This window comes from Rissa tridactyla, chromosome 5 (genome assembly GCF_028500815.1).
Source record: "Rissa tridactyla isolate bRisTri1 chromosome 5, bRisTri1.patW.cur.20221130, whole genome shotgun sequence".
NCBI lineage: Eukaryota > Metazoa > Chordata > Aves > Charadriiformes > Laridae > Rissa > Rissa tridactyla.
The window spans coordinates 49,037,366-49,064,799 of record NC_071470.1 but is presented as its reverse complement, the minus strand read 5'-3'; the positions used below and the strand labels follow the sequence as shown (position 1 = coordinate 49,064,799).

The 27,434-nt window shown below is 39.2% G+C and overlaps 1 protein-coding gene across 2 annotated transcripts in view; it reads right to left on the bottom strand.

Moving 5' to 3' along the window:
• The window catches only part of GATB (glutamyl-tRNA amidotransferase subunit B), a 42,720-nt gene extending 15,334 nt beyond the window's left edge, over positions 1-27,386 (bottom strand). The window contains exons 1-9 of one of the 2 annotated variants that reach the window (XM_054204026.1): positions 27,211-27,386; positions 25,022-25,172; positions 11,602-11,715; positions 8,320-8,518; positions 7,221-7,343; positions 3,947-4,060; positions 2,793-2,877; positions 2,394-2,438; positions 153-342 (exon numbers count right to left, since the gene is read on the bottom strand). In XM_054204026.1, coding sequence (XP_054060001.1) covers positions 153-342; positions 2,394-2,438; positions 2,793-2,877; positions 3,947-4,060; positions 7,221-7,343; positions 8,320-8,518; positions 11,602-11,715; positions 25,022-25,172; positions 27,211-27,365 — 1,176 coding nt within the window. In that variant the 5' untranslated portion in view covers positions 27,366-27,386. The remainder of the gene's footprint in view (positions 1-152; positions 343-2,393; positions 2,439-2,792; positions 2,878-3,946; positions 4,061-7,220; positions 7,344-8,319; positions 8,519-11,601; positions 11,716-25,021; positions 25,173-27,210) is intronic. The other variant, XM_054204027.1, reaches the window with a different exon arrangement.
• Between the last annotated feature and the right edge of the window lie 48 nt (positions 27,387-27,434).

Below are 27,434 nucleotides of genomic sequence, written 5' to 3'. Positions count from 1 at the left end.
TCTGAAGTACAGAATATGCACTGGACGTATTTCCAACTAAAAAACATCCATGAAAACTGACAGCTGATTAATATGACATTTGTAAATCTTTTCAAAAAACGTGCAACTTTGAAGTTTCTAGGCTTATTTTAGCACTTGATCAATAGACCTACCAATAAGGCGAAGCTGTGTTCAGGAAGAATTCCATACTGTTCAACAAGCTTTGCTCTCTTCACACTGGGGAGGTCAGGAAGTCTCTCATGAATCCAATCAATATTTACCACTTGCTGATGGTTCATATTAGCTGGCAAAGATTTTGCATCGTACAGAATTAGAGGAGGAAGGTTTGGCTCTGGCATAAACCTAGTAAAAATGAAAAAAAACCTCCTTTATAACTATTTTCAGTCAGAAGCTAAACAACAAGGAATAAAATTTATATCACAATTTTATACTTACCTGGAAGTTGCATGGCTATTTCGACTAAACAAAATAGTAAAAATTCATGACTTGGTATATCACTGTTAAGTAGTAAGAGATCAGCCCCTGAACTGCTGCAATGCCTCTATTCTCTGAGTATTTGCCACTGATTGTCAAAGAGTCGATGAAAGGAAAGGGGTAATTAACACTTCTGCACCCAAAACAATAATTAAAAAAATCCAGTAAAAACAATAAGAACAGATATGGAAATAACCCACTCCTTTTGGCATCAAGCATGAATTGTGGATCTGGACAAAAGTGGGAGTGGACTGCAGGGTAAAACCCAGATTGACAGCCAGCTGCCAGGAGTGATCTGGGCAGGTTGTAACCTTTTCCAGATTAACTTCAAAAATCTTGGTGAAATCTCATGCTGTGCTAAAAGCAAAGTTACTGCGCTCAGCAGGGTGCTATCACAGAACAAAAGGTTCCCTTAAAGAGAAGACCAATTCAAACCACTCAAATAACTGCGATTGAAGCAGAAACCTCACTCTTACATGATCAAATGAGGGGTTCAAAAAAAATATCAGAAGAAAGGACACTGGGCACCCTCTACCTTTACTATAATAAATTTTATTTCAAATCTGCCTAAACATAGATTTTAAGTTTAATGTAAAATGTGCTTACTGCTGTAAGTTACAAACAAGCTGAAAAACACAGTTTAATACTGATCATAGTCTTAGTAATAATCTTTCTGGTCTTTATTTGAAATATCTTAGATTCACCAGTTTTGCCTAGTTTTTCATGAATTTTCTTTTGCCTTTGTTCCAACTAGTCTTGTTAAATAAGCCTTATGTCAGCCCCTACCCTATTCACAAAATGATCACTGCCTTTTCTGCTGCATTTCTACAAACAAGAATTTAAAGAGCAGATTTAAATTTAAAGTTTGTGGGAAATTTCCAAAATCCTTGCTCTGCTCTAGTAAGATCAGGCTAGAATATAGATAAGTAGATCTAACAGGAACACAGATATGGCAAAGCTAAGAGGCTCTGAAGTTCTCCTGCAGAACTACAATTCTCCATCTGGGAAGTGAACTCTGTGAGTAACAGGAAGACTGTCTATGGGATGCAAACTAGGGAACTATTGGGAGGATCAGCACTAAGATGGCCCTAACGAGAGGAGGAGGCAGGCATGCACAGAGCAGAAGAAGGGGTGCCCAGAGCAATCAGCAGTTACTGAGCTGCATCACTCTTCCCCATCCCATCCAGACGCCACTGTGACTACCTCCCATGCTAGGGCACCAAGCAGCTGTGCTGCTGCTTTGCAGCATTGCCTCAGCGCTTGTTCCCAGCGGTGCTGCTTTCCAAGACGACCCATGCCTTGTTCCCCGGCCCTCTGGCTAAATTCTTCTTGGGTGGTTGTTTATGGTTTGATGGCTGTCATCTCACACTGGTGGAAGGCAAGAAGTACTTCACAAGGAAACATCTTCATTAGGTCTACAAAGATTTAATGGTAGAAGCCTGCCTATGAATGCTGCACCTTTCAGTAGTAGTTAGGATTTTCAAATAGTGATTGTGATCTATGATCACAGAATTTAAGCATGGACTTAAATAGCAGGGCCAGCTATCTGAAAATCATTTCCCTCAGCATTTTCTTAAAGCGGGAGTAAGGCTTAACTCACAATATTCTTAGATTTTTTGTCTGCCGTTCTTAAGAAGACGTGTGTACTGGCCACAAAGTAAACCTTCAACTCATCCACATTGAGCTACGGTACTCCAGCTTAGTTTTTGGGAAAGGTCTATGGGTTTTAGCAGAGATGAGACACAGTTCTAGATCTGAACTGCTCAGACAGTTTTGACAGGTCTCTTCCCCTTCCAGTGGAAAGTAAACTTCCAAAACATACTCACTATGCTGACTAACTTTATATGCTCATTACTCTGACTATACTTAAGAAACAAATTCTCAGTTCTCGAAACGTTAACTTTATTAAAAAAAAATACCGATAATCCTGTTTTCCTTCTTTGTCTCTCATTGGTACAGTGCACCTGAAATAAAAACAAAACAAGTAAGATGTGGTAAGTAGTACACCACAGGACTAGTTTTATGGCAAAAACAAAACCCAAAAACTTCTCCTCATGAAGATCCAGAGAGCTTCCTAAGGCTGCTTCAAAGAATGTGTGTATGTCACATGGACACTGCTTGATATAGCACACAATCTGTTGTGAAAAAGCCTCGACTTTAAGAATATATTACTGCCTGTGAGGAGACTATGCCTGTAAACATTAGCTTTAGAAGACAGAAGTTGAGCAATACTACATTACCTCTCCTGATCATATTACTAGGTATCCCTGGCACTCTAAAGCTGCTGTTCCTGATGTTCCTCCAAAATAAAAACTCACCCAAGCTTGGAATCAAAGGCTCTTGTTTCATTCAGAATTGTTCCTCCATTTTCAAGTTCTTCAATTTGCCTCTGTATTTCATAGTCTGACAGAAACAGAAGAAAAATAATAAGCTTGTTATACTGCACTACTAGCTTTTGTACACTCCACTATTTCATTTTTCACTCCTATGCAATAATTGAATAGTTTGTTGTTTTAACCTTAATGAAATAAACAGCAGTAGTTACAGGCAGAATTATCAGTCACTGTCTCTTTCTCCAGCACTGCTTCTTTTTTTGCTTGTTTTCCTCATCTTCTTTCATTCCCATTAAATAGAAAACATTTTCTCCCAGGCACTGCAGCCAAGCCATACATTGCTAGTGACTGTCCTATTACCCAGTTGAGTTTTCTTTTGGAGATGTAATAATAATCCTTTCTTGCTGATACCAAAGCTGCATCTGAACTTCATAACACACCACCTACCGTACTCAGTGGAAAGCAATCATCTGCGTTGGAGGACACAGCTACTACTAACGTATTTCTGCACTAAACATGCTAGGCATTGAATCATTTGCTTTATTCTTCTTGCAGGCAGAGGGTTAACCCCGCAAAAACACTGCGGACTAACACGGTTGCTATCCCCATGCTAAGGTATATTCTGTCAGGGAGCAACAAGAGCAGGGCTGCTCCACAAAGGGGGACGTGCCAGGAGCTAAGGGTGACGACAGAAGAGGCAGAGCTCCCACTGCCTGGTGCGGTCCCACTGGTCTGAACAGCATGGGCAGAGACATGTGCTATTAACAGGGTCCACAGACAGGCTCAGGTGAGGGGATGAGTTGGGTCCAGGGTCCATCCAGGGAGTTCAGTCAGAAGCAGCAGGAGGAAAGTCCAGAGACAGTACTGGGAACAAGACTACTGAACAGGTCCAAGGCCCATCAGAAGACAGGACTGAAAACTGTCACACCTGCGATGCAGCTCAAGCAAAGTCTGAAGGCCCCAGCCTGAGCTTAAATGGAACTTCTGGATCAATGGGCAAGGTGCATGGATGGGGGACACCCAGATGAAGCAAGTCAGGGCATTTAAGGCCAATTACTGCACTCAGGACCCTGACCTATTTCATATCAGACCACATAAAATATCTACAACGCTCCTGTAATAACGTAACCATCATTTACCTACTGCTTTTGCCAGGAATCGTATGCTATTGATATTCTTCACTTCAGTCCTCACTCCATAAGGCTCTCCAGGGTGATGCACAGAAACATTGGCATCCACTCTCAGCTGACCCTCTGTGAAAGAAAACTTCATCAACAGAATAGTCTTCCCTGTAAACTAGAGTAAAAACCTTGTCAGGCGTTAATAAACTGCACGTTATGTGCAGAGCATTAATAGCAGACTTCCATACGTTCAGAAAGGAGTAACAACCACCTCATCATAGCATTCTGTTTGTGATTCCACCTCAAGACTCTGCCTCCAATCATTCAAAATTTTCTGAGAATACTTATTTTTAAAAAAATACTGCTTATAATTCTTCTCAGAGAAAACTGCATTGTGCAGTGCTGCACAGATCCTCTAAGCCATATAGTGAAAAAAGCTTCTGATTCACAGCTCTTAAACAAAGGGCAGAATTAGACAAGCAATTTAAAGTGGCGGATTGTAAGCTTCCACTCCTCTAAAAACAGCATAAAAATACCTTTTGGAACTACAATTTGATGGATATATACTACCCTAGCATAGAACAGAAGAACTTACGGCTACGTTGAACAGATTTACTAAGGTGTTCTTGGAAATTTACAGCTCAAGGACAAAATGTGAGCAGTGGATTTTTTTTGTAATTTTCTTCCTCTCTTTAAAAAACAGCAATCTCCCCCCTGCCCCAAATTTCCCTGGCTGACAAAAACCAAAACTGAATACAAAGTTATATATAAAAGCATCCTGCACTTTTAGTCCAAAGCAGAATAATGTCCTTACAGATCTTTAATGACTCTACCACAAGTAACTTGCAATTGTATCTTTCTAAGTTTTGTCCCTCTAAAGACATCCCTTCTGAGAAGAAAAAGCTTGCCACAGTTATTCAACTGGTAGGAATAAACAAACGGGAGAGGTTGTACTAAAAAGAAACATCACTTTTGCCATATCACACAGTGAACATCTGTAGCCTTCCTCTTTGTTTTGTTTTGGGGTGGGTTTTTTTTTTTATAATTTCAAGATAAAAAGAAACAAACACTTTGTTTAGATACATTAGCATTACCAAAGAGAGTGCAAAATAGCTCAGAGTTAAACCCGTGAAGACATCTACAGCTTCAGAATCCATTCTGGTCAATAGTTGTAAATTGATGAGAGAGCCCTTGGTACACTTTATAAAAGCAGGCTGGATGATAGCGCACTAATTTCTTCTGTCTTCATAGAGTCTTGCCAGCCATGCAAATGAAGGACAAAGGTGCTGGAATGATCCAACTTCGCTTGAAAGAGAAGTGTTTTGCATGTGCTCCCTCTTTGGGGTGAAATGAGTACTCGTTCCAGAAGACGAATAGTCTTGTCCTGCCCCTGCTTCATTTTGAGACATGACCTGCTTCTATTTGGATGTAGGTGTCAAAGTGACAAGACAATGAAGTTAATCAGGCCTAAATGAAAGGAGAGCCAGGCCCCAAATGTTCTTAAAAAAGCTTTTTTCCTTTATGCCCACTTTAAGGCAAGCTTCTTTTCCTTTCACTTTGCAATGAAATAATGAAATAACACCTGATAAAACCAGGCACTTGTTTTCACTGAACACACAAGTAGAATTAAGGTAAAATATGAGAATGTAAAGACCTTATTTTAAAGAAAGCAATTATGATGCAGGAAAACCACAGTAGAAAGCTCCTAAAAATACCACCTTTAAAAAAATCCAAATACTTTTATTATTCCTAACACTGGAATTCTCCTCTAAAGTCAGAAATCTTACTGTGATAAAAGATATCATAGTGCAGTTCCGATGGCAATCTTAGGGCCAAATTCAATAGTAATAAGTTATGTTATATATGTATGTCCACAAACTGGATGCTTAATATTAACAACTGTGTCCCATTGGACATGTGTAACACTAGTGAGAGAAAAGATTCAGAGACATATATAATGTCTAGCAATTATTACTTCCCCCTACATTAAATTTGATTTGCATCACTAGCCAACATTTATGAATCCCATTTATTGGGTGATTCATGGGCCACTCTGACTCAGTTCTCTAGGAGATGCATCCACTTATACTATGGACCGAATCTGCTGCCAAACAGTAAGGCCAACTGTCACAGGCAAAAATATAGCTCACACTGTGAACACTAATAGCTAGCTTATAATTGGGTGTATGGGTGGAGAGGATGAATACCCAAAACTGTACTTTTAAACTCTCAAGCAGAAGCCTGCTATTTGCTAGCTGTTACCATGGGCTGGTTGTAAATTTTGGTAACATTAGGACTGAGCAAAGATGGCATGACCTGAATCCTCCAATTAATAGAGAGACATGAGACAAAATCACCAGTTAGGAGGCTGATCACACACTGTGCTTCCGCACATCACCTATTGGGAAAATTGGAGCCTTAGGGCTCCAGGAAGAAGGGCTGGTGCCAAAAGCAGGGGTTCCCAGAAGAGGAAATAGTCTCAGAAAGATAGCAGTGATCTTGGCTAGAGAGATCTTGGAGGAAGGGGAGGAGCCCAAAGATCAGAGAGATGCATGGAGACAAGTGCCAGGGGCTGCCAAAGGACCTTGTCCTCTAACACCTGAGACCAGTACCTGCAAGCCTGCTGCACAGCACAGATCAACAAAATTTTCTGGCTCACCTCCCCAGACCAGCAGTGATCCCCCTAGTGGGAAGAGAAATTGAAACCTAGTGAACATAATGCTGGAGGGGAGGGAGAGACAGAATGAGCAGGGTAAAAGCTGCAGTCTTGTTGGTTCTTAAATTAAACACAGCACCCACGTCTGCATTTGTGGTGTCGTTTACCGCATCTCACCCATGACACCAGCACAAGTTTACTGCCTACACCTATTTTATGACTAGCTGAGACCTGACACACAACTTACAAGATGGTCCACGCTCCCATATTCTGCAACTAATCCTTACTACAGATCTTCTGTGCTGCAGCACTGTGGCAAACAAGATGAGGACAAACTGGGAGAAACATCATACAAACCCTGGCGGACATTCCTTCCTGCAGAGGTTTATCCTGTAAAATTATTGTGTGAGGCAACATAAAATCTAGCACTGCAAATCTCTGCAGAGGGAGGCAGGCCCATAAGGACACCTGAAGCACAGCAGACATTAGGACAGGCTCTGAGAAATGTAAAAACAACAGCTAGAAAAGGCTATGCGTTATAAGTAACCACAGAGCAAAATAAACAGAAGCTGCAAAACTCCTGCAAACGCAGAGAATTACTGTTAACAAGGGAACATGCCCTTCCCCCTTCTGTACCTGCCATGACTGCCTGGCTGCTCCCAAGTGTTTGAAGAATGAGCTGAAGCTCTCTGACTGCTGCAGCTGCTTCTTCCCCACAGCACATATCAGGCTCCATGACAACCTCCATGAGGCCGACTCCTATCAGGGAAAGAGACAGGAGATTTTCAACAATAGCTTTTGATCTTGGCATATTAGAGTGCAACTGGCTAAACACATGAAAGCACTTGGGCTTTTTTTGAAAAAAATAAACCCCCATGTATTATTTAGTAACTGTCACTATGGGCCTAGCTGCAGATTGCTACAAAAACTTTTCCTATTTTTTTAAAGGAACAGACAAACGGGAGACAGTCCTCCATCCTTTGATGACATGCAGATAAGAAGGACACAATTCTCTTCTGCCCTTCTCTAGGAGAACTCCCATTTAAAGTCAATCCGATTCCAAATTCAAATTTATTTATCTTAAACTGATTTTGGAACAGACAGAACTGTAAACAGATGTACTCTAGTTTTTAGCTCCAGGATCCAGCTTTCAAAGAATATGAGCAGCCACAGGACACATGGGAGCACTGTGTCCCAGTTAGGCTAAGCCATCCGAGTTGCTGCCCATGTTGTGTGCTAATTTGGCTCATTCACTTTACAATTTCAAAGTTTAAAGAAAAAAATCTACATTTTTTCAAAGATAATAATTAAAAGAAATGTCTGACTCATGCACTGACAAATTCCAACCGCTGCTCCTTCTATACACAAATTTGATTCACTAGGTCTGTAATTTTTTATTTTTTAAAATACAACGCATACAGTGGCAAGAGCTTAAACAGCTGAATGGCTGTATGTGACTGACATACAGTTTTGAGCAAACTGGAGCCAACGGATTTCTAACTTGCTATCGCCAATTGCCATCAACAAACAGCAATGGGAAAGGTCCACTCGCCATTAAAAAAACTCAAGTATTCCCCTGCTTCAAGTGTAATGGTCGTTTTGACAAATTTTTATTTTCAAGTAGAGAGACAACAGGCTGTTTTTATTTTTCACCTGTTCTCTGTCACCCGTTTACCTTTAAGGACTCATCTTACACAGAAAGGAGAAGGAAAATAGGAAAATAACCCAAGCCTACCAGCCCTATTCAAGTCAACGAGAGTCTGGCTTCTTGTGTCATCATGGAGACTCTTTCCACTGTCTTGCTCCAGCTGAATTTGTTTAATCCTCACAGTTTTTGTCACCATCTGGCTCATTTTGTTGTCTATGCAGAGACTGTACGACAGACTTCCATTCACCGCAATAGGAACTCTTTGCTGAGTGATTTGATAGCCAGCCTGTCAACAAAATTAGCTTTATATTCAAATAAAACTTTCACTTTTCAGAAAGCAGCAGCATGCCCAAGTGCAAATATCAAAGGCTAAGAACGAAACTGGAAACGCAACATCTTCCATAGTGACCTATATAAGAGAATAAAACACATGCACATGTAAATTCAGAGTTATTTTGCTTAGCTGGAATGTAGGCAAGCTAGAACATGGGGATAGAATTTGACATAACTGTGAGAAGCTGAAGTCTGGAAAAAAATAAGAGCGTTCCTCAATACAGGCAAATATAAGATACTATACTAATGCAGAAACAATCAAAAATCAACTGCACAACCACTTGCCAAGGACGACAAAAAATTCACTGATACTGCCTTGGGGCAGGAAATGGACTAGAAGAGGTTTTTCCACACCTGTGGTTCCGTGATCACGTTAAATCTTGTCTGAAGCCAGTTACTGTACCTCCATCCCCAAGCTGGGACTTACTCATCCTCCCATCAGGCTGAATATCTCTCTCTGCCTGTTCAGAACTTTACTCATTAGAGGGGAGGGGAGGGAGAGGGAAAGGGGGAAATCAAGAAAATGAGAAAGATCAATTTCACTATGTAGCAGTTTAAAAGATAGACACTGCAACCCCACATAAGACACACATCTGAAAAATGCTACTTCATGCCTGGGACTCCACTCAAAGGGGAAACTGCTAGCCAGAAAAGGGGCTGCCAGTTGGAATAACTGCAATGATGTAAAAATATAGAATTGAATCAATTACTCTGTTGAGGCAGCGGCCCCATCTCTTCCTCCTTTCTAACCCGATCATGCCCCCAGTGGTGAGAATTAAAAAAAAAATCCTGCCAGACTTTAATGAATTGGGAGGAGTATTTGCATATTTTGCAGGGAGGACAAGCTTACTCTAAAATGTAGAGATGGTGACAGTGCATTGGAATGGAGAACAATGGTCTGGCCCTGTGAACAGCTCAATTTATATACGCAATGAAGTGCACGACCTTCTAGCCATAATCACTATAAGAAAAATAAAATAACTGACTCTATGCAGCCTATGCTAATCACAGAGCTCTTCCCATCTCCTAAAACTTCTCATTAAAATGATTTTTTTAAAGCCTGAAATAGTGAGTGACAATAAATAACAAGAATCCCATCTCCCATCCAAAGCCCCATTTTCAGGAGTAACAATAATCCCATTGTCAAATGACCCTAAGAGCTGGATTTATTTTATCTGTTCTATACAGCTCATTAGCCTAAACTCTGCATTTTATTACAGGGCTCCTGACTAGACTGTTTCACTATGAAATGCAGGTTGGCGAGTTTATTGTCAGTGCTTAAACTCCAGAAGTCACCCAGTAGAAAGCCAGAATTACATGTTTCAACCCAGTAAAATGTGTCAGCATCTCCCTGACCAAATGTCTTATTTGGTCTTATCTGACTAGAGAATACTGTAACTCACATCTGCAGACAATGGCAGCCCACTTGGTGCTGTACACACCTTCTTCCACCTCATTCTACTTGAAACACATGGATGTGGTTTCTTTCCCATAACAACATTCTTCCATGTAGCTTCTATGCAGTAGACTGCTAGCAGCAGACATCACAAGAATATGAGAAGTTGTTTTCAGTGTAACAGCAGAAGCACCAAAGGTGCCTTGCAAACAGGTCTGTGATGTTTTTGGTGTTTATGACGCGTAAAGGAATTTCGAAGTCATGTTTATTTCCCGCTATTTCATTTTTTTCTCCTTCAGGTCTGGAAGTGTGCTTTAAGATAGTTTTACAAGTAAAATAAAAAAGTACTGGCAATTCAAACTGGTAAGTTTGCATTTCACATTCCCAGTAGCTAACTACAGACCCCCCCAAAAAAGGGCCTCTTAGTGTCTCACAAATACTAGCAAAGTTATCCCCAGAAATCAAACAGTAATTACATAAACTTCACTAAGAGCCACAAGTTCCCAACCTAGAAGAAAACAGAACAGAAATCTCTTCTGAGATCCAGGTCTCCGGTGGACAACTATAACACAATTTGCTTTCTAAGGTGGGAAGCAATTCTATTTTAGTACATTTTGTGTAACTTTAAAACATTTTCAATGTCTGAACAAAAGAGCGGGAGAGAAAGTAGTTTGGTTAATAATACAGCACCTCTACACATTAATTTGGGACCTGAGAAATCTCCCACTCTGCTTCTCTGGATGTCCCAGCCACCTCACCTAAAGAGAGGATAAGTTAACATGCCTGATCTTCCTCAGATAAAATAGAAACAGATTTTTTTTTCTTTCAATGCAGTCATCAGATCTTCACCCCAAAATCAGAGGAAGTAAAACTAGTGTCCTCCCTTTGACAGGTTAGTGTTAAACTGAATATTCAGTACAAATAAGCTGTCAGAAAAAAAATACATGTTCAAAATTAGAAAGGTTTAATTTCATTAAAATAGAAAAAAGGCTCAAAAACTGCTGCATCATGTTGCAATGACAGAAGTCAGATTCTTAATTGATTTCAGTATTTCTACACCCACATCAAGTGCAGCAAAATGCACTTGACTTCCAGTGACACCTACCAAATATGAAAGCTACCAACAAATCATACTGCAAAGTTTCTCTTTTTTATTTATTTTACAGTTATTGGAACTACTGACTGAGAAAGTTTTAAAGGGAAATTAAATACTTTTAGGTCCCTAAGTACACACAAAAAAGACACGATTATGTTTATACCACTGGAACTTGTGTTTGTTATACATTCTCTTTAAATGAAGGACTATTATCAGACTGCTTTTACCCTAACAGACAATTAGTACTAAACACCAGGAATGGAGAACTTAAGGGGCAAAGCAGCTCCAGCTCCCAATTCAATTAAATTAAGCTACTGGATTCGTGCAGCTAAGCAAGGAGTCAGCAATCAGAGCAATCATATGCAATCAGTGAGCACCAGGGTACAGCTGTCTATTCATCGGGGCACAGCACAGCATCCTGTTGGGGTCAGAACACTGACTGAACACAGAAAAAGCATCTCTTCACTCATCCCCTATTACCACCCGTACTCCAGACTTGTCCCTTCCTAGAGCCGTAAAGGAACCGGCTATACTGCATACTTACAGGCAGATCTGCATAGAAATAGTGTTTTCTGTCAAACAAGGACTTCTTGTTTATGCTGCAGTTGAGTGCCAGGCCTGTCATCACTGCTGCTTCTACACATCTCCTGTTGAGAACCTAAGGAAACACAACACATGGTTTTGCTCAGATACTCAGTATGTAATAAATGTGTCTCCCACACATTGCCTTATATGGAGCATATATTCAATTTTGCTTGCCTTCAGCCACCATTAGATCTCTTTCCTTGTGTGGGTAGTTCTTATTCATCATTAAAGTCGTGGTAGCTACAAATCTGCAAAGCTTTAAGAGGAAAAAACAAGCCATTCAGTCATTTTGTCATGCCACATAAGGAGGCGTGCACTGTTCTGGCTTGCTACTTTCGCAAACATTCCAGTACTTTTGAATCTTCAAGGGTGTGAGACAAATCATAGGAAATGATAATTGACTTCTAATCAGCTTGTCAGCTCATACTGGGAACTGGAAACAAGGGAGATTTGCATTAGGGACTGCAGTGTCATTTCAGTAAAGCACTTTGGAACACCTGTAACCACTGAACCACAGTGAATTCATGAGTATCTACACATAAGATTTCAATGTTTTGCTTAACCAGGATGAAGTTAAGCACATTACATGCTTTGCTAAAACTGAACCAATTAGACATCAATTGACCCCATGGCTACAAATATGCATGCATGTCCAGTACTCAGGTAACCCATGGGATCAAGGTTCTTGCAAAATGCAACGTAATCTGAAGACCCAGCAAGACCTTCATGAAGAAATAAAGGAGTTAAATGCAGTTTTTCACCACGAACCCATGACTCTCAGGGCTAAACCCTTCTATCTCCTCATCAGGGTCTGAATCCAGAGGAGAAAGAAAATTCCACTCCAGAAAGTACTAACAAGCAATGTTTCAAAGTTAAGCTTTTTTCACATGTGCTCTCATTAATAGTTGGTTTAACTAACATCGAATGGATAAAATTGATAAGAATAAAGGACTGAATTTGTCTTGGTAGAACTGTGACATGCTCACACTTACAATATTTTGAAACAGGAACAGAACTTTATCCATCTTATTCTGCACTGTACAGCTGCCAAGAAGTCAATTTCCAGCAGGACCATTAAAGGGGCACATTAAGTAAAAGAATCTACATGACTTCATCTGCATTGACCAGAACATAAAAGGCTTAAATAACGTTTTCTTCAATGTTTCTGACAGTATTTACTTTTTATATTCTTCAGCCTGATTTCTGAAAACAGATTAAACAGCTGTACCTTTCCCAACATCCCATGTCTTCAGCTGGAAAAGGAATCTCTTTGCTTTACTCATCTAATATTTCAAAAATCAAAATAATAAGAGAAAATATGAGAAACTCTTCATGTAACAGAAACTTAAAAATTGCTTATACAGACAAGAAATTAAATATTTAAGACTTTTAACAAGGGAACTTTCAGATCTTTAGTGTAGCTATATATGGCTAACTAGAACACATCATCTGTTCGGACATATTTTATTTATTAAAAAATTTAAAAGATACATAAAGCAAACGAGAAATAAGAAAAAAGGAAGAACAATTTCCCTTTGAAATACTGTTCTGCAGCAAAATGAACACAATTAGTCCTGACTGTAATCTAAAGTTAAACTGGTAACTAGAAAATATTAATTTATTTTACTATCATAGCTGCAGTTCATTATATAGTATATGCTCTTGTTTTCAACAATTACATGCTTCCAGACAGTACAGCTACTTTTTTTTACTGTTTAAGGAAGCTTGTAAAAGTGCTAGTCAAATTGTTCACTGTTTAAAATATCATATTTCTAAATACGCAGGCAAAATTTCCTCCTACTAAAGCATTATGGCACGATCCTGTTCAGCTTTACAAACTAGGGAGAATCATGCCAGTCAGCCCTTTAACAAGTGGTCACCGCTAACCGTTAAGGCTTCATAAGGATTGGGTAGACTCAAAACACCACTGTGTCAAACTAGTGAACTGGTGTCTTGCTGCATTTCTTGATGGTGCACAGGCTGTGACTGATTGTAATCAGAGAGCAAGACAAAACCCAGCTCCTGAATTGCACAGTTAGAGCCTCATAGCACATTCTTCAAACACAGGTGGGAGTTTAGCTACTGATTACACTACAACTACTGTCTTTGACCACTTGCTCTTCAATTTTTGCTTCAAATGAGGTAGAGTGTATCTTACTCATCGCTCTAAGGGATAACACTGTTCTGAGGTGATGGAAATAATTACTGCAGACATACTACTTATACCTGTGAAAGTTTTGCACTATTTCGGTGTCTCTGGGGAAAATTTGGCATAAAAATATGAAGTATTGATTATTTTCTATGTAGTATTACTAAGCATTTAGATGACTATAATGTGTGTGCCCCCAGCGTACTGGGTCATACTAGCTAAATCACTGTACATGCACCATTACTCACTCACTAGTACCACTTCCTGGACTGCTTCTTTATTGACCTCTGTGGTGATAGAAGGCATTGCAAAGCAGATCTTTCCCACTATGGCATACTGAGATGTCTACCACGCCAATCTGCTTCCTCTGCCCTGTTTGACTCCAAAACAAAAAAAAAAAAAAAAAAAAGATGACCCTCTACTTCCTCAAAAATCAAAACTTAACCTCTTTAATATTGCTCCATTTCTGAAGGGACTACTACTACCCATTCCAGTGATCGAGGCTATGCACATAATGCAGAGCTGTTTAAGTAAACTACTACTTTTCCTTCAAACAAGTCTAGCTTTTCAAATAATCTGCAGTGATAAACATCAATTCAGTATGTGAAACTTCCCATACTAATGACCTAGAATAAGTCCCCCAAGCTTGTTTATGCAGTAAGCTGTTATTAAGTTGACAGCTTTGACTAGCACCAAAGATTTAAATTACCGGCTTGAACTGACAAGCTGCCAGTCTGGTATGTTAGCAAAGTGGTGGCCTTGAAAGCAAGCTATGTAGTTCCTGCAATAGTTATGGACAAAACACAAGAGACTATAAAGCCTTCTTAAATATTTCTGGCTTTCTAAAATGGGAGCATCTCTCCTAGGTATGTAAAGAAAATCCTAGAGAGTTATCACAAAAGGAAATGTACATCATTTGTATTGGAAACTCATGAAAAAGCTTAACAATGGCATCACAACACCAGCACCATTTCTCTTGTAGCTACGCTATCCTGCTAAAGCACCATGGTAACTGAGCACTAAAGGAATGAAAGAACAATCCAACCAAGATCTCTCATTTTCTGATACTCGGTCTCTTCTTTACATCCAGTTCACAAGTGGAAAGACTTCTTTTAAAAATTTATCATCTTTATTTGCAAGGTCATTTTAGTCAAGACCTTGGTTTTAAATACAAGACTATCCAATAGCTATACAAAACTATACACAATACCTTCAATGGCACAAATTCCCACCAAGAGTATTTCTTTAAACAGTTTTTTTTTTTTAACAGCAGGTTTACTCCTTATATTAATACATTAAAGAAAGCTGGCACCTTTTAGGGGAATACATATGTTTCTATATTTAGTAAATGATCATTTTTACATTTTAAAGAGAGTAGGTATGCAGCTTATTGCTTTGCTAATGAGTATTACATAGGGTAATTGGGGGGGAAAAAAGAAGAAACATCTAGATCTCTCCTGGAAAAAGTTTACATTTGCTACCTTTAAAAAAAATTATAAATTAATCTTTGCCATAACCGTGGCAACCAGGAAGCCTAAGTTATGGAACAAAGTATTCCTTGTACTAAAAACAGTAAAATAAAAAAAAAAATCCCCAGAAATTTTAGAAGTTTTTGATTCTAGGTCACATATTTGAATAAAGTAGGTTTCATATCTACTTGGATATTAATTGGCTATCTTAAGACTTTCATTCCTACTTATAATCATGAAGAAATCAGCATTAATCAGATTAACTACAGGACTGTTTATCTAAGAAACACTTAATTTTAGCTCCTTTTTACTCTAAATAACAGCTGGAAGAAGGAAGTAGTGCAATATACTTAGCCAGCTCTCTGTAGACCAGGCAGTAATCTTTAGAAACCTCAACAGATATATCTAATCATATTTCCCAGTACTCCCATTTCATATCACTCTGATTTTTATTTGCTTCCACTAATGGATATATTCAGTCTTACTATTCTTACTGTGTTAAGAGTACCAACTTGTTCCAATATATGGTTCTTTGAAGTGCAATCATCAGATAAACTTCAAAATAAACTACTCCTGTATCTACTTAGTCCAAATGTAATTGTGACTGTTCAATCTGACACTGCAGATGTGTACTTCAGTGCAGCCTTCTTCCTTGGAATCTTCACACACACACACATAAGGGCATAACTGCCTTGTAGCTATGCATGTACAGAATATACATTACAATAAATGAAGAGCTAACCATTTCCCAAATGACCCATTTATTTCAACAGGTGTACAATCAGATCCCATCCCTTAAGCATACAGTAAAAATTTTTTTAAAAAGCTAACTTAAGTCTTTTCATTTTTTGGTCTGCAAAGAGACCACATGTTGCAAAAACTGAGGTCTCTAACTGCAAGGGAAATTGAAAAAGAAGGCCATCTGCAGTTTAGGGTCTTCTGCATTTCAGTCCAGCATCTACTTCACAGTGTATTTCCTGCCCTAATATGAGCATTATGTTCTTATACCTAAGGAAAGGGGCAAGAGAGTAGGGGAGGAAGCAATTTAAAAATAAGTTCTTATATTAATAGAGACTTCAACTTCAGAAAAGAGAACCAAATGGCAACTGAGAAGCTGAAGCAGCAAAGGAAGACTGGGGTGTGTGGGGGGAGATGGGGCTTTAAATGTACCTTAATATATTTTGTAACTTTATGTTTCTGCAGTCTGGTACCCAAGCTATATGCTGCTATACAAAATACATTATTATTCCTAACCTTGTCTGGTGGCAAAGTTGGCTTGCGGTGATGTAGCATGCACTCATTCAAGTCACATCTTAAAACGAGGTGACTCTAACATTTTAAGAAGTACCCAGCTCCCAGACATGTTACTTTATGTGTACTCAAAGAATAAGAGGGCACACACTCTTGAAGCTGAAGAGCTAGTCTCAGAGCTCACATCACAAGGCTTAGAATTGGAGGAAGCATCTTCCAGTGTCAGTGATGACCAGCAAAATTCAGCAGCAGTAGGGAGAAATGCTGACCCCTGAGAGTAAGAAAAATGAGAAGGTATCACCAGATACAAAGCTATTTAAATACTGACCGACTTCTCAGCCCTTTGAGACAGGGGTTGCTAAAAAAAAAAAAAACAAAAAAAAAAAAAACAAAAAAACCCCAACAACAAAAAAACACACAAAAAAAACCCCAAACCCACACCAAACCCACAGAAGGAAAAAATCCATTTGATCACTGTGTGGGCAAAGTGCTCAATATTCTCAATGGAATTAATCTATTTTCTGGAGTGGTAGGGAAGCAGCCAATCCACTGGCATTGCCCCAAACCAGTGATCTTCATGTTTCAGATCCCAGCAGCAGCAGCTAAAACCAAATAAACTTCTACCATGCAGAACTGGCTCCAAGCAGGAGAACCCACAGGGAAGACTGAACAATGCACTGGCAATACAATTGTTCAAGATATCCATAATCAAACACTGTGTTTCTATGGTGTTCCCATCAAGAAGTCTTGTATCTCTCTAACATCCATGTCCTCCCTGTTGACAGCAGTCTTCTGTGCCTGACACACTGGGTTTTTTTGACCTGTCATAAAGATGCTCCCTCTCCTAAGCCAGTTGAAATTTAAACCATTGCTAATGCTATCTGATCCAGGACAAGTTAAATACAGGAAGATTCAGTGAAAACACTTCACTTCTAGAGGTAGGAGACTGAGCAATGGCTAAAACCTAAGTTAAAGAATGTGAGGTGGACCTTCTCAGCCCTTATCCCCTACACTGAGCTCCACAAAAAAGGCCAAAAAGTTATTTAAACATGAGTAACATCTGCCGCCTTTAATATAACCTAGATTGTTTAACTTGTTAAACACATAAAATTCAGAGCACTTAGAACAGAGTTTATAAATCAACCCCTGCCCTGTTTATCCTTGCAGATGGTCCTTTGCTTGTAGGCTTTTTGAGGGCCAGCTCTGTGTTTTTCCAAGATGTTACACATTCTGAGCTTTGATACACATTGTCATTTTCTATCATTTGTGAGTCTTGGCTATTTGCCCTCTGCTGCTTCTTGCAATCTTTGTGTGTCTGAGAGCCCATGCTGAACACACACTATAAACTCCCAGACCTTTGCGTTTTGCAACATAATGCAACAAGTCTTGCAAAAAGCTATTAAGAAAGCAAACTAAAATTATTTGTTTTCAACAAAGTTGTTCTGGAACAGCAGAACCAATGAAGACTAATTTCCTATAAATTATTGCCCTGGTTTGTTTTCCTTAACCAGTGACCTCAACACACTCTTCTCCATGATTCCTCCATCTTGTCTTCATTTCACCAAACATCCCAAATTGAGTATAAAGTGTCGGAAATATGTGAACAGCAGCAGCCCAAATGAAGCTGAGATTAGTGGGGAGAAGAGACTCAATCGCTAATTTCCTCTTCACGTGCTTGCTAATATATTCACAAATACGTCTACAAACCTAAAATTTTTTGAGGCAAATTTGGCTGAACTTGGTAGTGAAATGGCAAAACTAGCATTTCTACGTAGAAAACAATGGTTGCAGTGGCAAAATCTGCACACATAAGTAATAAACACCAGTTGCAGAAGCTTATATAATCCTCTCAAAATCAAATACATAATCATAATCTATTTAAGGTGGCAAGGTGGCTGATAATCAGAGAGAACACAGAGAAATAAATTAATTTTACCCCAGGAACCAATTACAGCCTAATTGCACCAAGATAAGTTTCAAACAAAATACATAAACCTGACAGTTACGCAACATTACACAGGAGGCAGCTAACCATGAAGAGAACAAAGACCCACTCTACAATTATCTGTCATTACTATTGGACAAGGTTTCCTAAATACCTTTCAGTGAAAAAACTGTTCAAAGAAAAAAACTGTTAAGAAGAACAACAAAGAAGCAAGATGTCAGTTTGCAAAGTTAAAATGCTAAGAAATTGGTAGAACCATGATTGTTACAGAAACTTTTGCTTCACAGAGCACTGCTTTCATACACTTTGTATATAATATCCTACCTTGGATTTCCTCAAAGGCAGTCACCTGGAACCAGACTGTTTGTCTACATACAGAGAGAAAATTAACTCAAACACTTAAGGATGCCAGAGTATATACAGTGACTGATAATAGAAGTAACAGAAATTTGTCCCAAAAAATCCACTCACAGATCGAACTTAAAATACAGGAATTCCCAACCCACTACGAAAAACTACTGCAAAAAGCTAATGTGCATTTCAGGAGCAATTTCAGACTGAATCCAGAAAGAGGGGACACCGACCTGTCTAGTCGTCATGTAATGGTTGTGCTGTCCAAAAGTACCAAAGATGGCACAGTAATTGCAGTAACAGAACGGTGCAAAAGAAAGGAAACAAGATACTGCAAATTCCTACTCCCCACTAAGAAGTAGAAAAATGTCAGTATAAAGCAAAAGGTAAAGCAATAAAAAAAACCAACACAAAAGGAGATAAGAGAAAACACATAGAGAACACCACTGATGCATTGAAGGATCTACTGAAATAGGTGATAGCAAGATGTTTTATCAACTCAATGTGGTTCTAACTGGCAAGTTTACATCAGCCAGAGGGACCTGTTAAGGATGAACAGGAAAGACAACAAGAACAACAAACAGAAAGGGAGCTCAATAGTTACTGAGGTGCTAAGGAGACAAAGCCCTACAGGAATTGTTAGCCTTGACAAAAAGATTAAAACACCCAGAATGAGTGTCAGAACTTCTCACAAATAAAGCAGACATAGCAAAAAGCAAGAGAAAATCTTACAGGCAACTCCTTCAAAGCTTGAGAGAAGAGCAACAAATGTCACCAAATACTTCAAAGCACAAAAGCAGAGGCGTCTCCAGAAAAATGGCATTTACAGTTAAGTATGAAATAAAAGTTGAGCTAAGCAACTGCAGTAACTCAGAAGTATAACGCCTCTCAGACCCCAGTGAAGGAGACTAGTTCCACAGGTAACCCTGGGGCTGTGAATGATCCTATGAAAGAGAAAGATACAGAATATGGAACAACCCGCGCCATAACCCAGTCCTGAAAGTCGCCGCAGCAGGCCTCCCTCATCTTTCAAAGGCCTCTCCTGACCAGTACAATAGCGGTAATTACAATAGGTAATCTGAACTGATTAATAGTTTGAAATTATGTAGGCAGGCTTTAATCCATCACGCACTCAGAAATTTAAGGGTCTATGAACTGCAAAGGCATTCTCAGGGACCAGTGGTTTGAAAGCCTATTTCACTCTCCTAGGTTTTTTTCTAAATTATGTGGGATTTTCTTTTTAGAGGCTTACTGGGACTTGAAGTCCAGCGAGCTGGGACCGTGTGAACAACAAAAGACTGTTAATCACTGATGATTCAATGCCTGTCACAAACCCAAATACTATCAGGAAAGAAAGGACTACAACTGAAATGTACCATCAGTTTCTCAGAAAATATTTCATTTTTTTCCACTAAGTACAATTACTACAGTTTTACTGAAAGAAGCAACAAGCAGTTAAAGTAAATGGTTTAAAACAAGCACGAACTCACTTCTTCCTTCAGGCACTGCCACTAATTTATTTTTAGGGAACTCATGGATACAACAACCTAGGCATCATGTGGTTGCAAAGAAAAGAAGAAAATTTATATGATGGAAGCTAAACATGCACACAAAGATCAGAAGATCATCCAGTTCCCCAAGAAAGGTATGTGCAATTAAAAATGTAGTTATCAAAAGTCAAGCTAAGCAGCAGGTGTTTTTCGAAGTGAAGTAGTACAAGAAGGGAGTAAATTCATATGCGTGCCAGCAGGAATGTCAAAACAAAACTGAAATCACAAGTTGGTAAAGCAGCTGTTGGAATCACCAGATTTAACAGGCACAGGGTATCAAAAAAATCTAGTTTCAAGCTGTAAAGTATAAATTCTGGTCTCAAATGCTGTTTCTGTTCTAATATATCCACCAAAATCTCACACAAACTTCTTGGTGCCTTTGAAAGCAAATGCATCAGGTAAATTCTGTATATTAATAACATCTAAAATTCATCACAGAATCTGGTAATCTATCACCCAAGACATCTGGAAAAACACTGGGTATCTGCCACTGCCAAGGATGGATGCTCTGTCAATACAGAAAGGGAAACTAAAGCACCCTTTACGTCCCCAGACTGGGTATTACCCCTGTCATGTCCCTGGGCAGCCATCTCAACAAGCACAACACTGCAGGGTGGGAAAGCAACAACATGATACATGTGCTCTCTGCTACTGTGCAGTGTTGCAGTGACATTCCTCAAGTCTGGAGAAACCAGAGTTTGGAGTTGAGGTTGCCAGTGGTGCAATACCAAAAGGAACAAGGGCTAATAGCTGTTCTAGCCACACTTTCTTCCATGAAAAGGCCTATGTAGTTGCCCAGCTGCCATTACACAGGTGAGAGAAGATACAGTACGACCAAAATGCTTTCTTCTACACTAGTTACAGAGGGAAAACTGAAGTTTAAAACAAGAGAATATGAAAATCTCAGTATAGGATAGGAGCAATGAGCTAGTTGTCAAGCCCTCAAAGATGTCCAGTGGAACAGGAAAAAATTCTATATTCAGATAAAATCATGCATCTCATATGATATTCTACAGCAGTGTTTCTTCTGAGGTCAGAAGGTATTTACATTTTCTTCATTAGAAACAGAGCTTGATCACTACCAAGTGTTTCCGAAAATTCTATCTTAAAAAAAGATAAAACAGATGCTGTTCACACTGTGAAGAGAATGAAATTCAAATGCATGAGAAGGTGTCAAAAATTTCAAAATACTTAAGACTGTAGGGCTAACATCCATTCAAATCTTATTAATTTAAACCTTGGTTATGTAAATCCTAGATTATTTCTTAGTACACTTGCCTACAAAGAAATAGGATCAGCCTTTCACTTCAGTCATGCAGGAGACAAACATAAAAGATGCATCTTTTGGTGTGATTAGCAAAAAAGACTAAGCACAGACAAAAAGGTTTCAGCCTTTAGCTCCTATATCTACCGTCTTATTTCTGTGGCTGAGCTATAATTAACCTTTAGTCAGCCACCTCAATCATGAGAATAGATAAGATAACCATGGATAATCATCTCTTTCTGTGAGCCCAGTCTTATCTTTACAAACCTTTAAAAAGATCCTCAGAATTTTCAAAGAGGATAAATCAGACTGGGAACGTAACCACCTTTATGGATCCTCAGAATAATTTTAGATTAATCTGCAGGTATGATGCACCATAAACCACGACGTGTAGCATAATACTTCCTTTATAACAGATCCTCTGAAGACACCAAGCTAAGATCATTGCCAAGTCCATTCAACATGTAAAAAAAACCAAAACAGGCCTTTGCACACTTCATGACATGAAATGTAATGTACATAGTCGTATGTAGTCCCAGAGACAGGAAAGCCTTACAGTAATTTGAGTAAGATGCTGTCTAGTCTAGTGGGGAGGGGCTCCATCACCACAGGGCACAAGAAGCGTGCAGAGCAGCATGGGATGCACAGGGCTTTGAGCAATCTGGTCTAGTGGGAGGTGTCCCTGCCCATGGCAGGGGGGCTTGAACTAGATGACCTTTATGGTCCATTCCAACCCAAACCATTCTACAATTCTATGATCCAGTCTGGCTACTTTTAAATCTACTTTTTTAATTAAAGCTTTGCCACATCAATTTTTCTGTTTTATGCCAAACAGCAGTGCACCTGCATAGCTGCTCTTGCCTGTAGCTGACTGTAAGAGGCATATTATGAGAGCAGCATAGTGAAATGGCCATGACACGAATACTGTGATGATCCTCCTAAGGCCTACTTGCAGCGGAAGCGTAAAATAAGCTGTATTACAGTAGAGGAAGAAAATATAAAGAGAAAAGATGGAGGAGGGCTAAATACATTCTTCTAGTTTCCCCTCTCCTGTGCAAAGCACAGGAAAGGCTCACGCGCACACTCATTAGTGACCCAGAAAGGTATAGCAATCAGAAAAGCTCCCTTTAGCACCATTCTTTCTGGTCCCACTGTGAAGCAGCAAACACTAGCATGGTTGTCTATCATAATGATCTCACGGTCCCACAGTAAATTTAAATCCCTGTGACATTGTCCCTATACCTCTCAGTTTATAACAGCAGTTATTCTCTGATACAGACAGCATAACTACTGTATTAAAACTTTGCTCCTATTTTTTTCATTTCTCAACAAAAAAGAGTCAAAAGGAAAGGCCAAATATTTACCTTCTAAAGAGACTTATTAGGCAATAATCTTAAAATTTGTTAAAATGTTTTTTGTGTTCTTCTTTTACACATACGCAGAAATTTTCAAAAACTACCTTCCAGCTCTCAAAATCCACCAAAATCCAATTCCACTTCAGATACATTGTACAAATACATATAGTTATTTCAAGAAAATAAGCCAAACTGTTTGATTCCAGAACAGACATTGGTCTCTCACACTAATTCCCGTGCAGCAGGTACAATGGGAAAATAAAACTATGGCTACTGACTGGACTTTGTATCACATTCTAACATGAAAGAACATGTATTTTGTAACATTCACTTTCAACTCTATTTTCACCAGTACCACAGTGAGAAAAATCTTTCTTCTCTTTGTATAGATAAATGCACCTGGTAGAAGCTAACATAGCATCACTACTTTTAAATTAAGCTAACCATACTGCTTTTTGCTTCTCAGGTGCAGTTATATTCTCTGCCAAAGACCACACTTACTGGGGTTTTCTCACAAAGGTCATACCAAGCCTCATCTGCAGAGCACTTTAACAGAGGAAAAAGCCAAAAAACCCACGCCAAATAAGTAGTAACATATATATAAATGAAACTCTTCATAAATACTTATTTTTGTTCATTCAAGAACAGTTTTTCTACTTGACTGAAGCTAAGCATTAGACAATTTACGAGGATTTCTGTGCATTATCGGAACGTTAAATATAAGGTATAAAACCAAAACCTTGAAACCTTTTAAATTTTGTGACTATTAACTCCCTAACCTAGCCCTGCCCCCAAAATGAAGGGACTTCATTTGCCGTGTTTAAGTCTAACTAGATTTTTCTAAAACCAAACGACTGCATAAGATTCCCATTCTCTCTGGAAAGTTTTTGAAATTTCCACGTAGTTAGATCTGAAACTCAGCCGTGAATCGCCACTGAGACCAGAGTGAAGTCCAAATTTTATCGGCATCTAAACTTCACTTCCTCAGGTTTCAATACCTTTGCAAATCATTTCTCTTTGTAAGGATCACACGGCATATATGAGGACCCTAGAAATCCAGATATAAATTAATTCTCAATTTCAGAATACTATTTGATGCTGTATTATGTTGACGAAAAGCTTCCAAAGGATTAAATATATATATATATATGGAATTCAAACTTATACTGCAATAAATATACTCAGTATATTACACTTTTGCATTAAATAATTTGACCACATTATAGCCTCTGCATGCTTGCTGCATGAGGCAACGGTTAAGTCTATTCAGTATTTATTTTCACTGTAAAGTAAGAGTTTATGTAATACTTTTTAACTATTATTTTTATATTAAACTTCTTAGATTCTCAGAGAATTCTATAGCAGTACTACCATAGCCATCACAAATTTATAATTAAGCTGTGATTTCAAAAATTCATTACGTTGTCATTAGAAAATCTTGTTGCTAAGTGCTAGCTAGCTATTCTGACTTCTTACTCCACAATGTCTCACACAGATTTTTATTTTTTTTTATTTTAAATAATTGTTTTGCTCTGGAAATAGGAACGCTTGACACTTTCCTAAATCAGAGACTTTCTACTTAGGAAGCAAAGTACCTCCGTAGTGAGACATTCCAAATGGCAAATGACAGCTACATAAACAAACATATGGCAAAGTAACATCAAATGGCCAGTCGGAAGTCTAAGATGTTCTTCTCTCATAGGATTTTAAGTATCTCTCATATTTAAGGAATTTCCTGTGTGGCATACTAACCAAATACACCCACTCTGGCCTCAGAGAAATACCGCGATTCATTCAATATGTTGAAGAGACACTCCTTATTTTTTTCCTTTGCAGAGGATATCAAGTATCTGTAGTGATAACTAAGGAGTGAGTAAACTGAAGAGAAGCAGTACTAGGCATCTCATGTTATCACACAACCAGAAAATAGAAAAATATGTAAAAGTAGTTCTATAGTCAAATCTTGGGAAGAACAAAATACTAGAAATGTACTCAAAGTTGTCTGACATTAATACTGATACAAGTTAAGTCGAAGCATAACTTACTGGTAAAGTTCCTGGTAAAGAAGCATCAAAGAAAGAAACCAAAGAGTTGGGAGGTGCTGCAAACTGGACTTGGGAACCAGAGAAAAGTTTTGAGTTGGAACTGATCTGTGCATGAATTTCCAAACCCACAACTGGTACCCATGGAGCAAGACTGAAAAGGAAAGAGGAGAAAGGAAATACAATTTAAATACAGATTACATTAAACCCCATAAACATCTAAAAATACAAGAATTAAGAACTTTTTATTTATTAACAAAAATTAAATTGTAAAAAAATTGTAAACGATGTTGTAAATACATTTTCAGTGTAACGGCAAAAGTTGTGTTGCAATACCGGAGAAGTGAGACTAACTGACAACATATACAGAGGGGACTATGGCAAAGTGTCATCTTCATTATATACAGAAAAGAATGCTGTAAAAAGAAATGTAATCGTCTGAAACTTTTAACTTTTCCTTACATAAGAAATCTTAGAAAAATTAATGAGGCAGACTTGCACGCTGGATGAACCCTAATTTGGTACCTCATGAAAATCACAAAATCATCATAAATATCAATTACTTCTCACGTAGCTTGACAAATCGCCAGCAGACAGGTGGCATAATAAATTATGTATTCTTTGTCGCCTAGTCACTTGCATGCTGGGAAAGGTGGTTCTCCAGAGCAGTGTTAGTAGCATATTAGCATAAACATTAGTAATCTGGTAATAGAGAAATCATAATTTCAACTAGAGAGCTACTGCTCTCTGAACATATTCCACGGAATAAAGCTTCTCCATATCATCTAAAAAGTAATTGCAATTCTCACATCCATAACCTTTATATGGACATGAGAAAAAGGTCACCTTTACAGTATGAATTGCTTGACAGTTTCTGTAAGTAATTATGTGGCCTTGTACAAATGAAGTGGCACAAATAATATTTCAGTGATGAAATCACATTTCTGTGGCAGAATACTTCAGCAGTATAAGTACCCAGATAGCTATAGGAGATAAGCGAGCTATGGAAAAACATCAAAAAAATATATCAAGTACAGTGTTCCTTCCAAAGGTGAACATAATACATTGCCAAGATTTTAGTTCTCTGTCTGCCCTCCAACAGCTGAGGACATCCCTACAAACACCAAACTAGTGATGCAGATGCCACTTATATTTCTGCTTTAGGAAGAATATTATCATAAAGGATTAAGGTTCAGATGTTTACCGGAGCTAACACATTTTCTTCTACTGTAACACAGTATTTTATTTAGTATTTTCAACTATTCATAAAAGTGCCTCAAGGTTTAGGAAAAAAAAGTTGTTTGCATTTTTTTTTCATTTTGGAGGCCAATTTATTTCATTGTTTCCTGCATTCTTTAGAAACGCATCCCCATCACATCACAGCATTAAAAATTACATCAGTCTTCACTTAATCGGTGTGTTCACTTACACTCAGATAAAAAGATACGTGCATCAACTCAGTCGTCTAGCCCTACTAACAACCCTGATGAGAAACCCGGAGTCTCTTGCCATGTTTGTTCAAGGTTTACGTTCTAAAGAATCAGCAGCATACTTCTGCCCGTGTCTGCACAGCTTCGCTTAGGCGATCAGCTGTGCAGAGAGAAACCTGCATCTCACCAGAGAACATGAAAGTTCTACAGGCCGTAACTTCCAGTTCTGGCAGCAATAAAGTGCTTCGTGCCAGGTACACTGTTCAAGTTTCACAATTTTCCACTGGAAGAGAAAGCATCATTTGGACCACAATAACCCTTCAAAAAATACTTATGAAAATTGGTGCAGCCCTTGCTGTTTATACTCCGAAAACATGAATGCTAGCGCTTTCTAATCTGCTTGCATTGTGTCTGGCTTTTATCACAACCAAACATGTCAAGGGGACACCATCCTACTGCGAAGACAAATACGGTTTTGGAGTTTTTTGGGAGGGCTGTGAGAAAAACGCGTGCTGAGAAGCCACTGCCAGCCATGACCAAACTGTAGATGCCTTACACTGCTGAGAAGACGGTATTTAAAGCGGGCCCTGCTGCTACGACCACGCCGCCGCCCACTTCCCACAGGCGTTGCTCTCGGGCTGAAGCCCCGCGGCCCGGAACCGGGCCCGGCCCTCACCCGACGGCTACGCCCTGAGGGCGGGACGCCCTAGCGGAGAACCACCTCCAACGGCCCCTCTCCCCGCGCACGTCCCGGCACCGTACCCGCTCTTCCCCACCGGCACCGCCCCGCCTCTGGCGCTAGAGGCGGCAGCCCGCTGCCCATGGGGGGAGTGACCGGGACCCCCGGCGCCGCGCTGCCACGCCCGGCACCAGACCCCACTGCACCCACGCGCCGCTGTCGCCACCGCCGCCGCCATTTTGCCTTTGCTGGCTGCTGCTCCCGCCGCTCCCCCTGGGAAATGTAGTCCGGCGCGCGGGACGGCTCC